General features: G+C 38.6%; 1 protein-coding gene across 4 annotated transcripts in view; it reads right to left on the reverse strand.

Moving 5' to 3' along the window:
• SMPD3 (sphingomyelin phosphodiesterase 3) overlaps positions 1-14,761 on the reverse strand; it is a 245,056-nt gene that overhangs the window by 34,583 nt on the left and 195,712 nt on the right. For all 4 annotated transcript variants that reach the window (XM_065567586.1, XM_065567587.1, XM_065567588.1 and 1 more), the window contains one exon: positions 2,434-2,509. In XM_065567586.1, coding sequence (XP_065423658.1) covers positions 2,434-2,509 — 76 coding nt within the window. The remainder of the gene's footprint in view (positions 1-2,433; positions 2,510-14,761) is intronic.

Genomic DNA, 14,761 nt, shown 5'->3' on the forward strand with positions numbered 1-14,761 from the left:
CCATTTTAATGAAAAAGGTGAATTTTAGGTATAAAAAGATATATAACTGCTTACAACAGAATTTGGCCAGGACATCTCTTGCAGTAAGTGCCATAGTCACAAGTGCTCAGATCCCTCCATTTTACATCTTATCCAAACATCAAAGCTGTTGTGTGCATACCAAGCACCTCTCCAGTATATGGGTCTCTCCTAAACAGAAGGGGCATCTGCTGTATCTGTCTTACAGGGGAATTAATCCTTTGCAAGAAGGGCAGGGCTTAAAGTCTGTAGGTGTAGAATCTGCCATGTTCAGGTGCTCTGTACCGACTGGGGGCATACAAGACAGTCTGTCAACATTCAGTCCAGGTGGTAAGAAATTTTTTTGGTTAGCTGATAAGTCCAAAAACATTTGGAAAAATTCTTTCAATCCAAAACAATGTTTTATTTAAATTTCAAGCTTTTCTACCTTTAATTTAAAAAATAAACTTAAAAGTAATTTTGAAATGAAATATTTTGAAAATATCAAACATTTTGACTCTCTCTTTTTTAATTGTAAATGGTTTTTCAACTGAAACAATTAGCCAATATTGACAAATTCTTTAAATGATTTGGTTGATCCAAATCTGCATTGTTTGGGGGGGCAGGGGAGGGGAGACCAAAAAAAAAAAGTCAGAATTTTACCAGGCTCTACCAGATGGGGTGATTTTGTTCGTGGTGGTTCTTTATCAATGGATCAGAAAAGTTCTGAACGTCTCAAAGAATTTCAAAAAGACTTAGTGGGTGGTAAAGCTTAGTTGGTCAGACCGTTTCCAGGTTCTGTCTCGCTGTACAGAGAGAGCTTAAGGAGATGCAGGGCACATGCACAGCCCCGACAGACACTGCTATTCAAGCCTCTGGTCTCATGTACATAAGGGGCATATGTACCTACAGTGGGATCCGCACTGATACATACACTAAGAAGAACTGAGAAATCTGCTGATAAAGAACATCTTCCCCATTCTTTTAAAAAGAGTTCAAACATATACAATTCGTAGTCTCCCAGCCACTGCGGGGCTTTTTATTCTATTTTATATAGTTTGTTTTACTTTCCAGCATCATGTATCATTTCATGAAACAATGCATATAACATAGCAAGCACTATATATGGTAGTAGCCGAAGAAGTGGAACATGTTTTTAAAATAGGACAAGCAATATTTTCTAAACAGAGCATAAACTTATTAACAATTTATGCTGGAAATGGCAAGCAAAAATCAGGCAAAGAATCTGGGCTTCTTCCAACTTTTTGATTTCTACTTGAACTGCTCTGTGTGATGACTGATCGGCTTCACTTAGCATGGTTTTTCAGGGTGCAGGAAGTTATTCTATTTATAAACTTTTATTATGATTTTCTGGTGTGTTACAATGAGTCTCAGAAAACACTATACCTTTGGATTCTGGGAAATATCTTGTTATAGGAGCAGGTCAAAAATCAGAAACTTGGTATTTCAAAGTTTGTTTTTGTCCCCAAGTTGGGATGAAAAATTCAAAATTTTTCATGGACTGGACGATGTTGATTTGGGAATGTCAAAATATTTTGTGTAGACTTGGTCTGACAGTAATCTGTGTCCCCCTGAGCTGCTGAATTCAGGAGTCTCATGCCCCCAGTTCCCCTTAGGGGTCTGGTTTCTTCATGCCACTATTGTCCTCTACAGGCCAGGGAGCCAGGCCCATAGGCAATTACCATTAGGAACTGTGGCATCTCAGTTCAACATTAATGTGTCTGCCTGATCAGAAATGTGTTTTGATTTGGGTTAATCTGACCCTAACTAAATATTTTCTTTAGATTTTCCCAACAGAAAATTGAAATATTTCCATTTTCCCACGAGAATGTTTCAATTTTGTGAAAATTATATTTTCTGTCTCAAACATTTTCATAGAAAATTCCTGACCAATTATGGTATTGTCATCAACAATTTTTTTTTTATTCTTCTTGGTGCAGCAGTGAGAGTTGCAGCGTAATATATAAAATAGTGACAGTTTTGGCTCAACAACAAATGCTTCAGAAAATAAATGGTTTATTTCTCCATTGTAGCTAATGCTTGGGAGTTGCTTTGATACCTATCGGCCTGATCTGGCATGGTGATGGGCAGTCTTAATTTTTAAACCAAAAGAGTGTAGTGGGAGCTCAGCACTACCCAGGTTCAGGTCCCAACATGCCATCAGTAAAATCTTTACTGGTGTGCAACTTTTGGTTGTGTTTCAAGAAGTGGCTGAAGAATCTATGATGTGTGGCTTTTACAGATATCTTATTTTCTCTTTCCATCCCCTTGCTACTTGCATGACACTGTTACAAATGCAGGATGGGGAAAGATGTTTTGCTAATATGCTGCTCTTGCACTTGATTAGAGAAACTTCCGGCACAGAACTAGGAACACCATGAGAACGACATTGAGAAAAGGAAATCGAGATAATACCTGCCAGAGCTTGCAAATGAGTGCAGGAAATGTATCCCACAATTCTTTGGTCCTGAGGTGTATTTCCCACTTGCACCTAAGAAAGGAAGAAAGAAGGCTGTTAATGAACATGTCACTACTATGGTCAAGGCCCTCTGTCCTGTGCGGAATACAAGATTTCAGTTGTTCAATAGGAGCTCTTGAGTTACACCCCTGAAAATACGCCTTCCCTCTCTCATCCAATGCCACTTTAAGCACTTAAATGGATCTAAGAGAGACAAAAACCACAGGAGATTTTGCTTTAATAGACGTCCTACTTGTCCTGTCTGTTCACTGCCTAACTTCTTCTCTGTCCACTGCTACTTCAAACTGCAAAGCATTCCCTGTTACTCTCTCTTGCCCGTCCACATCTCAGTGGTTATCTGCCTGCAAACAACTTGCCAGCCCCAAGCCTCCCAGGCCCTCCTGGCGTGTGCAGGATTAAAGCCCCACGCAGAAGCACCCCATGAGACTAAGTAGCAGTCTCCACACACACAAAAATCTAGACATTTACAGAAAACTGGAATTCAGAAAAAGAGAAGGAGGCTTTGGAAAACAAAACAAAACTATACACTATTTTCTCTATTTCACTATGTTTTCCCATTATTTTCTCTATTGCCCAGTACTGTTTTTTGTTGATGGGGGAGAGGGAGTAAAGGTATTGGAGAGTTTTGCTTTGTGTTTCAATGAGACATTTACATTTTCCTCCTGCAGATTTTCACAGCAGCAGCCTCTGTACCTGTCAACCAGAGCAGGGAAAATGTAAATTTTTTCCTCACTCTTCTAGATTCCCCCCCAACTAGGGCATTCCAGACCCTCTAAAACACAGGTAGGGGATTCTTCCTTACAAGGGTTTACTTCCATGGTAGGTGTAGAGGGGGTTTCGGAAGCCCATTTTGCTACAGTGTAATGTACTCCATCTCTCCCACACACACGTTAGACTGTAGGTCTGTAAGACAAACCTCTTGGAGGACACACAGGCACTAGAACTAAAGTTGTGCTTTATTCTTTTAATCTTAATTAGCACTAGATCTGACTCAGTCTTATTCAGCCACCAAATAATAGTGGTGAATAAAGAAAGATAATAAAGAAGAGATTTAAAAATATATTAGGAACAAAAAGAATCCTGACAATGGTATTGGTCCATTACTAGATGGAAATGCTAGAATTATCAATAATAATGAAGAACAGGCACAAGTGCTCAATAAATATTTCTGTTCTGTATTTGGGGGGGAAAAAAGATGGTATCGTCTCATCAGATAGTGATAACATACTTTCCTTTCCACTGGCATCTTGGGAGGATGTTAAACATCAGCTACAAAAGATAGACATTTTAAAATCAGGATGTCTAGGTAATTTGCATCCAAGAGTTTAAAAAGAGTTGGATGAGGAGCTTGCTGGAACATTAATACTGATTTTCAATAAGTCTTGATGCACTGGAGAAGTTCCAGAAGACTGGAAGAAAGCTAATGTGCTAGATTTTTAAAAAGAGTAAATGGAATGAGCCAAGTAAGTATAGGCCTGCCACCCTGTCCTTGATCACAAGCAAGATAATACAGCGGCTGTTACAAGACTCTATTAATAAAGAACTAAAGAAGGATAATGTAATTAATGCAAAACAACATAGGTTTATGGAAAATAGATCCTGTCTAACTAACTTGATTCCTTTTTTTATGAGATTACAAGTTTGGTTGTAAAAGTAATAGTGTTGATATAATATACTTAGATGTCTGCAAGGTGTTGAATTGGTACTGCAGGATGTTGATTAAAAACTAGAATGATGTAAAATGAACATGGCACATATAAATGGATTAAAAACTGGGAATCAGCCTCAAGTAGATGTGTTTCCAGTGGGGTCCCAATGGACCAGTTCTTAGCCCTACATTATTTAACAATTTTATCAGCAATCTGGAAGAAAATATAACATCATCACAGATAAAATTTGCAGATGACACAAAAATTGGGGGAGTGGTAAATGAAGAGGACAGATCATTTATTCAGAGTGATCTGGATCACTTGGTAAACTGCGTGCAAGCAAACAATATGAGTTTTAATATGGCTAAATTTAGGAACAAAGAATGAAGGCCATACTCACAGGATGGGGGACTCTATCATGGGAAGCAGTGACTGAAAAACATTTGAGGGGTAGATAATCAGCTGAACATGAGCATCCAGTGTGACTGTGACCGGAAGAGACAATGCTATCTTGGGATGCATAAGCAGGGGAATCTCGAGTAGGAGTAGAGAAGTTATTTCACCTCTGTATTTGGCACTGGTGTGACCACTGCTCAAATACTATGCCCAGTTCTGGTACCCACAATTCAAGAATGATATTGATAAATTGGAGAGGATTCAGAAAAGAGCCATGAGAATGATTAAAGGATTAGAAAACATGCCTTATAATGATAGACTCACAAACCTCAATTTATTTAGTTTAAAAAGGAGAAGGTTAAGGGGTACTTTTTGATTACAGTTTGTAAGTGCCTACATGGGGAAAACTATTTAATAATGGCCTCTTCCATCTAGCAGAGAAAGGTATAATGAGAGCCAATGGTTGGAACCTGAAGCTAGACAAATTCAGACTAGAAAAAAGGTGTACATTTTTAAATGTGAGAGTAATTAACCATTGGAACAATCTACCGGGGGTCATGGTGGATTCTCCATCAATGACAATTTTAAAATCAAGATTGGATTTTTTTTAAAAAGATTTGTTCTAGGTATTATTTTGGGGGGAATTCTATTGCCTATGTTGTACAGGAGACCAGACTAGATGATCATAATAGTCTCTTCTGGCCTTAGAATCTATGAAGTGAGGAACTTTCCCACACTTTATATGATCTGTGTAAGGGTTAGGCAGATTTGCAGTCACTGCCTTCATGAAAGCACAAGGACTGATCATTAGCTAGTTCTTGTGGGAGCCCTGCTGTAATGGAATCATGGCTTGTTCCCCCAAAGTACTGGCCAGCTGTACCCAAAGATGAGGAAGTACGCTACACTCCTTAAAAGAGTACAATAATGTGGACACTCCTCCTAGGAGTCTGAAAACTTCTCCCCGTAGAGTGGTGCATCTTTGTAAAACCCCAATGAGGGCATGTGGTCAGCAGACACAACTTAGCCCTTAATGGGGAAATAGTCATCAATGGCAAGACTAAGATGAAACCTACCAGCTATGCTTTATAGACGGAGGGCACATATACTGCATGCAAATCAAACCAACCCTCTACCAGATTTCTAGAGAGTAGAATTCTGAGGAAGGTCTGCTTGCATAGAACTTATGAACACAGAACATAATAATACAAGAGAACATCATGAAAATCACTTGATAGACAATGACTTCAGATGGATTTTTTAAAAACTGAATAAGGGTGGAGCATGTGTACAGAATATGATCTGGCCCCATTGAAGTTAACGCCAAAACTCCCACCAACTTAAATGAGATCAGGATTTGGCCCTAGATGAATGGAACAGAGAAGCTGCTGCAGGTGCTTGATTTTCCTGCTCAGGATTTAAAACAATACAGTACCGCTATCAAAGAAAATTCCTGGTAGGGAAAGTTTTATCAGAGCCTCAAAAAAATAAAACCCATAGCTTTGCTGATGACTCCTGTATCACTGGACTTGATGAAGCCACCTTAAATTTCATCTGACACCCTTAAATAAAAATGTAACTTGGTTTTAAGAGGAGTAGAGTTTTGTCCATTTATTTGGATTTTTCAGCTTCTCCAACTGTCTGAGAAATATCCTATTAATTTTACAGGCTTTGCAGGCAGTGAATTTACAGGTCATTTATGCTTGATAATGTCCTGTCAATGTTCATTATTTTTCCGTCTGGAAAAAGAAGGCACATAATAAAAATCTTACATTGCTCTGGGCCTAGCTTCCTCACTCATCTTTTAACCAGTTTTCCAACTGGACTTTGGGAGCTCATTACCGTTCACACACAGTTAACTACTCTAAAGATCATTTCCAGCTAAGTGATGCTTTTCTATAGAGATGCTATGCTGAGACTATAGGTGGCTTTATGGAAAGTGTTTTTAATATAATAGTATATAAATTCCTATAGAAACTACTTTCATTGCCCTAGATGGGTTACACTTGCACAGAGGTAGAGAAATTCAGTGTTCAGACTTTGTGTTCTTAATTGAAGTGGAAGGGGAACGAAGACAGGGGAGGTTTGGAATTAACTCAGCAGTTTTACCCCAAAGCCAGTGGATCCTTGCAGATCCACACGGATATGAGGGAATCCTGGCTGGATGCCACGAACTCTTGCAGGAGCCTTACTGCAGTTGTTCCTGCAGGCTGCCTCATTACATACACACCATTTTTCACGTACACATTAAATGAGAGTCTTATGCAGCAGGTGCAGCGCCAATACAACATTGTGGGGTTGTTAGTTTAAGAACAGCAAGCCTCTATCCTATAATACAAACCAGGGCACAATATATATTTTTCAAGCCATCTAACTGCAGCCAAGCAAAACTATCAAAAAGGACATCTTCACCTCTAGAGTTTCTGGCAAATTACACATTTCTCCCACATCTGAGGAGAGACGAGCCTCCCACTCTGCCCTGCAAAGGGAAAAACAGAAGTTGCAAAATTGTTCTTTATTGTGGCAAGAGTGTACACTTCACACCTCTGTGTCCAAAACTGGCGGAACCATTTTCACTTTCAGGCTGTGACCAAACGTGGAAAGTTTCAGTCTGAAAGGTCAGTCTGAGTAAGTTTTATAGCCAGCTGAAAAGGCCTGTTAGAATGAAATCATTTATGCCACATTACCTTTATAATTGATCTGAGAAGCACAACTATGATTTATGTATGTACACGTAATTGTATTTACATTATATATCAAACTGTATTTTATACACATATCTCACACCGAAACAAAAAGTACAAGCATAATATGTATGTGTGTGAACAGAAATGAAAGAGGTCTCTCTAGCTGTTTTTGAAGTTCCAAAAAAAAAAAAAAATAGTACCAAGTAACAGCCAAAAAGTTAACATGGCCAATATTTCCATGGAAAGTATCAATGTTCAAGTGCTTGCTGAATAGTCCTTTTCCCAAACTTAAAATTCTGCCATTTTGTAACAGGGAGCTGATTTTTCTGTTTCACTGAGTGGCACCATTACCCTAAACTATTGGGCAGGATCTCTGTAAGCAGACGTGATGGAAGAAAAGAGCCATGGTTACAACGGGAAAACAAAATTCTTATAACCTCTAGCCCAGTACAGCAAAAAACCCCAGCAAACTAATTATTATTAAATAAAATTTGATTACATACTCTATTTGTTATTCTGTAAATGAAAAAGCACTAAAGTATGGACAGCCACGATAGTAATACTGTGGAGGTCTAGTAGCTAACCCTATAATTCTACACATAAGCAGTGCATTGTTTTGCTGAATACTGCGCCTCCTCTGAGAGTGCTCCATTTTAATGCCTGTATTATATTGTGAGAACGCCATCTGGACAGCTCTGCAGGCAGGACAGTGGGAAAACAACCCAGAGCATTCACTGTCCTTGCAACACAGATCTTGATGTGTTAGTTTAGCTGTGGAAGGAGTTTCCACCTTCACAGAACTCAGTCATGTGGTCAGTATTTGACCAGCAGATTGCTCAAGTCTGGGACAAGAAATAAGTGTCTATTTCTGGTTCTTGCTGCCAAACACAGAAGGTGCTCTCTAATCCACTTTTGTAGAGAAAATAGCAATTATACTAGGGCAACCCAATTCAAAATCACCCAAATAGGAATTAACTTTACCTGAACTGCATTGTTGGTGCTAGAAGGTCAGTATCAGAACAGATAATCTAGAAGACTGTCCCACGAGGCATTATCCTACACAGTGTTTTCCAAAAATGTCAGATAGACCGCAGGCTAAAGTTCACATAAACCCTGTTTACTGAACCCAGGGCCCAATCTTCCCACCTTTCCTTTGAAAATATTGTAGTCTATTCAATGGGACTATTAGCAAAGTAAGATACACTCACTGTGCATAAGAATGGGGATGTGGGACCCCCAAGAGCCTAGATTACAAAACAAAATAGTAGCGTCTGGACAGTGCGATTGCAGACCACATCCCAAAGCACCACAATTAGAGTCCATGGACTATTCACATAGTAAAGGATGGAGCATTTAAGCAATAGCTTTTAAAGTGCCCTTTCGTATGTTTCAGGTTGAAGGGTGATAAGTGTCAAATATGACCACTGTCACAACACAACTGATTTTCATATCATGTGACTATTAGCCTGACAGCAGGAAATATCTTGGGTTCTCTCACTAAAACAAATGTTTGGTGTCAATAATCTCAGGAATGGCCTTTCAGTCCCCCTTTCTGTCTTGTTACAGAGAATATTTTACAGCACATATGAACTTAAAGGAAAAATCTTGCTCTGATCAATGCAAGAGTAAGAACCCCAAATTAGGCAGTTTTGGAAAACTATATTACGGGCTACACTATGGCTCTAATACAGCTGCACAGGGCAATATGGGAGAGTAAGACCCTTAACTCTAGTTGCATTAGAACTGCCCAGATTGTGATTCCAGGTGTGGGGACGAGACCAGGGTTCCATTTTTGATGTTCCCCACTGTGAAGCTGGCAAGACATGAGAAGGGAGTATGCTGTGCTCTACAGGCCTGTACCAGATTACTTCTGCCTCAGCACCAGCTCAGAGGACCACAGGAATTGCATTGCAGAGGGGTGCCTGAAGTACACAGTGCCTCTCAGGGCTACACTCCTGCAGTGGTGCCATTTTCACACCAACCCTTGCTCTGGAATGTGCCTAAAGGCAAAACATAAATGCATAATTTATTGTCACCTGCCACTGCAACCTTGTATTGAGTCTCCTGTTATAATGGCATGGGATTGTGAAGAAGTACCTGAAACTGCATCCCATGCAAATTCAAAATCCCATTGCAGTATCAGGCTCAATATTTGCTCATGTGGACATTTCTGAAGTGTATCTATATGAGATATAGACTCCTTCTCAAACTGTATCTACTAGGGAAAATTCCAATAAACTAATATTAAAATATGCCTTTAAAGATTCCAAACCATTTTTGGTTAGGTAAACCACAGCAAGAGGAGCTAATTTATAATGGCCATACATAGATACATACATACCTACAAAAACAACGAGGAGTCCGGTGGCACCTTACAGACTAACAGATTTATTTGGGCATAAGCTTTTGTGGGTAAAAGACCCACTCCATGCATCTGAAGAAGTGGGCTTTTTACCCACGAAAGCTTATGCCCAAATAAATCTGTTAGTCTTTAAGGTGCTACCAGACTCCTCTTTGTTTTTGTGGATACAAACTAACACGGCTACCCCCTTATACTTGACATACATACATACATCCTGCTAAATTCTGATGTTATCTAAAGCTGAATTAAAGTTGAGAGAATGTGTATGTGATTGAATAAAGTGTCCTGCTTATATAATTGTACATTGACAAATGCAAAATTAGTACCTCTCTCAGTATTATACTGCAACATATAAAACATGTTCCAGTTCATAGTACATCTGCAAAGGTAAAACAAGATATAAATGCACACTCATTAATCAAACATTAGGACAGGTATGGAAACATCCAAGGACAGATTCTCATCTCTGTTACGCCATTGGAAATCTGAAGCTTGTTAGTTACTCAGCAAATAAGACTCTGAAAAGAGCTTTTTATTTCAAAAAGGGTTTAGGAGGCAATTCTGCTAGGAAACAAGCATAAGTCTCTGTTGCTCCTTGTTTACATTGGACCTTCACTTGTGAACTATTAAATCAGTAAACAGCTCTGCAGCCTTCATTTTCATTCCCAGGAGACTGAAATCAATAAAAAGCCCTAGAAAGGGGATTCCTTCTTTTCCTACACCACTCCCCAAAATACCATAGCATTGAGTCGGGTCTAACAGAATAAGACATTGATTTCCGAGAAGCCCCAAGTTGGAAAAGGGGAGAAAACAATGTAATGCTGCAAATCCCTCCAAAAGACAGGAACTGTGTGATGCAGTATACATCCAGCACCCTCTGTTATGGGTGAGAAAAATCATTCATTTGATAGGCTTTGGCTGCCCATTCAGATTCTAAATTTGCCTTTATAATGAATAACAAAACACAAGCTGTCATAGTGACATGAGTTAATTTGAAGATCTGCCTCCAAATGATAGAACTCCATGATAAATTTGCCTAACATCATGGCAAAACTCCAGTCAGTTACCTTAATACAGCAAGGTAAGACTAGCTCAAACTGACAAGCACAGTGGTTTGAGATTACAGCAATACTACTCTCTCCTTAACAACAAAAATTGTGTTTAGGAGCACTGCTGTTCAAACAAACTACTCAAACAGGGGCTTTCCATTCTGATATATAAGTAGACTGAATGGTGTTATTATTTTCCATGGAAATAAAGCATCCCAGATTAAGAACCGGAGCATGACACATAAATAGACTTTATAATATATAGCACAGTAGGCTATCACTACAGGAAAATCCTCCTAATTATATTTTGTCAACGTGGCTCAAATGCAAGGGAATACTGAGAAATCTCGAGAAGAACACAAAGTGTGAGTTTGAACTATGAGTTATAGACAGAGCTATTGAGAAAGGGAGAAAGAGTCTGCATATGTATAAATAAAAGCTAAATATCTATCTATCTATAAAAGCTAATAGTAATAGATGCATATTGAGAGACAACGCACATAATAAAGGGAAAAAACGGGAGTATCTAATTTATCCCTGTGATTGGAGTAAGAATATTCCATGATAGTAATCTCTCAAATTGTTTCAACAAATCACCTAATGAATACTTCTATCAATAGTGCCTCAACCATTTCCCATGGAAAAACATTCTCTAAGAGACATGCCTAATCCAGGGAAACTGACCAGCATATCTGAGCAATTTCTCTGCAGTAGACAAACCCTACTTCCTATTGTTGAGAGATGTTTTCTATCTTCTTCCTTCAGTTTCTCCTTTTCTTTTTTTCAAGCAATTGCTTCTCATGAAGCTATCTCAGCTCTTGTGACTAGGCAAAGCTATTTATATACTTAATTGAAGACTTCACTTTCAGGATTGGGTTCAGAAATCTTTCATGATACTGAAGTCACAACCTGTCTTTTCAAATCACAGTCAAGAGGCAAGGCCATAAATCGAATACAATACTGAATTTGCTTTAGGCACCTAAGAGCCAGAATGGTACAAACATATTGGAAAGGATAATAGCAACAAAATGATTGCTGGGTTGGACGGATTCACTTATGAGGAATGAGTGAAGGGCTATATACACATTCCATAGCCAAGCTATATTTAAGGGGTGATATGATGGCCATCTACAATTCCCATAAAAACCAATAATGCAGAGGGATTATTGAGAGATATAATTAAGCATAAGGGGATGAAACTACCAGAAGAGAAAATTTAGATTGAATATCGGGAAAAATCTTCCTCATAGATCAATTAGACTGGAATAATCTCCAAGAAAAGTGGTGGAAATCCCATTGCTTGGAATATCTAAACTAGATTAGAAAAAGCACTTAAAATATATTGCAAGAAAGAATTCTGCTATATTGGAATTGGTTTAATGTTGAACCAAGCCAAAATATTTTGATTTACAAATGGTGAACCATATCATTTTGACTAAAAATGTCTAAAAAAGTATTTCAACATGTCCAAATTAAGTTTTTGAGTTTTGCCTGAACATTTTCAGTTAAAATTTTTTGGTTGTTCTGCTCTTTGATTATAAGTCTAAATTTTCTGCAGAAACCAGTCTTTTTTCATAAAACAAAAACTAACTTTTCTATTGAAAAACATCTGGAATGGAAAAACGTCAACCAGTTCTACTGGTGATTCCCTTGCATTGCTATCCTATGGGTTAGGTGACCAAGCCTAATGACTCCGTGTAGCTTCCGAAGAAGATATATTTTATTCCTACACCATCAGTCTGTAGTATCTCTTGATTAGCTTAGATAGGTTCTACAAGATCTGCAAAAATCGTTATTTTACTATTTTGGCAGCTTTCTGTCTCTCTTGCCTTCAGGGATCTGTTGTAGTTTCTAAAGGAGATACATTAGTTATGTTATGTTAATAATTTATTATTACTATATTATTTAAGCATGTTACATTTAAATAAATTAAATATAAGTTAAAATGTTAGTGAGATTAGCTCAAAACTCTCTTTGGTACCCATCCTACCAACTACTGCTCTGAGTTCATGTCACGGCAGTTGACTCCACATTGAAGTGGGGGGGGGAAATATGATGCTGAAACAACCGCAAGGGAAAATATGACTAGCAAGATTTGCACGAGTTTTAAAGCGGAGTGAAGGGGGAAAGTGAAACTATTTGAATATAATCAATACCATTAACTAGCAATTACTGGCTGTGGAAAGGACCGAACCTATGCTCCATAATCTCTCCACCCATGCCCTATCCTCGTGGCATTTTAACTTCTCCCAAGCGCAAAAAGGGAAAGGACGGGGCCGGTAATTCAGACTTTCCTGTCACTAAAGAGGGAAAAATATCCTTCTTAAAGATATTAATTGTAACAGGGTGGAGATACATGGTATTAAAAACTGACAAACAAAAACCCCAAAATACACCAGTGTCTGACACATCCAGGCCTAGCAGACACTAAATAATTTTTGCATTAAAATTATATGATGACAGAGGTTGAGTGTGTAGAAAATATTTAGGTCACCTCCCTGACTTAAATGGAACTGCTTTTAAAAGTTGTTTAAACAAAGCTATGCATGGCAGTATATGCCCCTTTTATACATATTAGGATAACTGCAGGTATGGAGGTAACGGATTTATTAAAAAAATCAAGAACCATCCCAGCCCTCAGCCCAGATCCCCAAATAATCTTTTATTCAGTTCACAAAATAAATAAGTAAACTACCTTTATACATACATACTCACCCCTTCCCAGTCCCAAAGAGGCATATGATTCCTACCAATGCTGAAATCCATCTTTGAGCACCAGCAAATCTAAACACCTACTCTGGGTTGGCTGCTTTCCTGAATGTTGCGAGTTCCAGAGACCACCCATCTTAACTTCCTGTCTTCTTCATGCCTTCTTCCATTCAGCTGATCCCATCCTAAGAAAACCCACCACACTGCAACAAAAATCACGGTACATTTGCTGCCATCACACTGCTCTTCCTGCTTGTGGTTTATACAACTTTTGCCATCTTTTGCTGCCTTGTCTATTTAGTAGTAAGCTGTTTGTCTAACCTGTTCTTAAAATCCTCCAATGATAGACATTGCACAAACTCCCTTGGAAGCCTATTCCAGTACTTAACTATCCTAATAGAGAGTTTTCCTAACTCCTCTTAGCTTGGTGTCATCCACAAATTTTATAAGCATACTCTCCACTCCATTATCCAAGTCATTACTTAAAATGTTGAATTGTACTAGACCCAGGTCTGATCCCTGTAGGACCCCACTAGATAGATCCTCCCACTTTTACAGGGATCTATTTATAACTACTCTGAGTACGGTCTTTCAACCAGTTTTGTACCCACCTTATAGTAATTTAATCTAGACCACATTTCCCTAGTTTGCTTATGAGAACGTCATGTGTGACTGCGTGAAAAGCCCCACTAATACCAAGATATATTCTGTCTACTGCTTTCCTCCCATCCAGTAGGACAGTAATCCTGTCAAAGAAGGAAATTAGGTTGGTTTGGCATGATTTGTTCTTGACAAATCCATCTTGCCTATTATCTGTTATCTTATAGGTATTTACAAACTGATACTGTTCCAGTATCTTTCCAGATATTGAAGTTAGGCTGACTGGTCTATAATTCTCATTGTTCCCCTTTTTAAAAAGAGGTACTATATTTGTCCTTCTCCAGTCCTCTGGGACCTCACCTGTCCTCCATGACCTCTCAAAGATAATCACTAATATTTTCGATATTGTTTCAGCTAGTTCCTTAAATACTCCTGGGTAAATTTTGTCAGACTTTGCGACTTGAATACATGTAACTTATCTAAATATTCTTTAGCCTGTTGTTTCCCTATTCTGGCTTGTGTTAGAACATAAGAACATATGAATGGCCATACTGGGTCAGACCAAAGGTCCATCCAGCCCAGTATCCTGTCTACCGACAGTGACCAATGCCAAGTGGCCCAGAGGGAGTGAACCTAACAGGAAATGATCAAGTGATCTCTCTCCCGCCATCCATCTCCACCTTCTGACCAACAAAGGCTTTCACCCTTGTTGTTAATATTAACGGTGTTAAGCATCTGGTCAAAATTAACCTTTTTAGTGTCAAGTTAAACAAAATAGGTATTAAACATCTGAGCCTTTTTGATGTCATACATTA

This window comes from Chrysemys picta, chromosome 14, assembly GCF_011386835.1.
Source record: "Chrysemys picta bellii isolate R12L10 chromosome 14, ASM1138683v2, whole genome shotgun sequence".
Lineage (NCBI taxonomy): Eukaryota > Metazoa > Chordata > Testudines > Emydidae > Chrysemys > Chrysemys picta.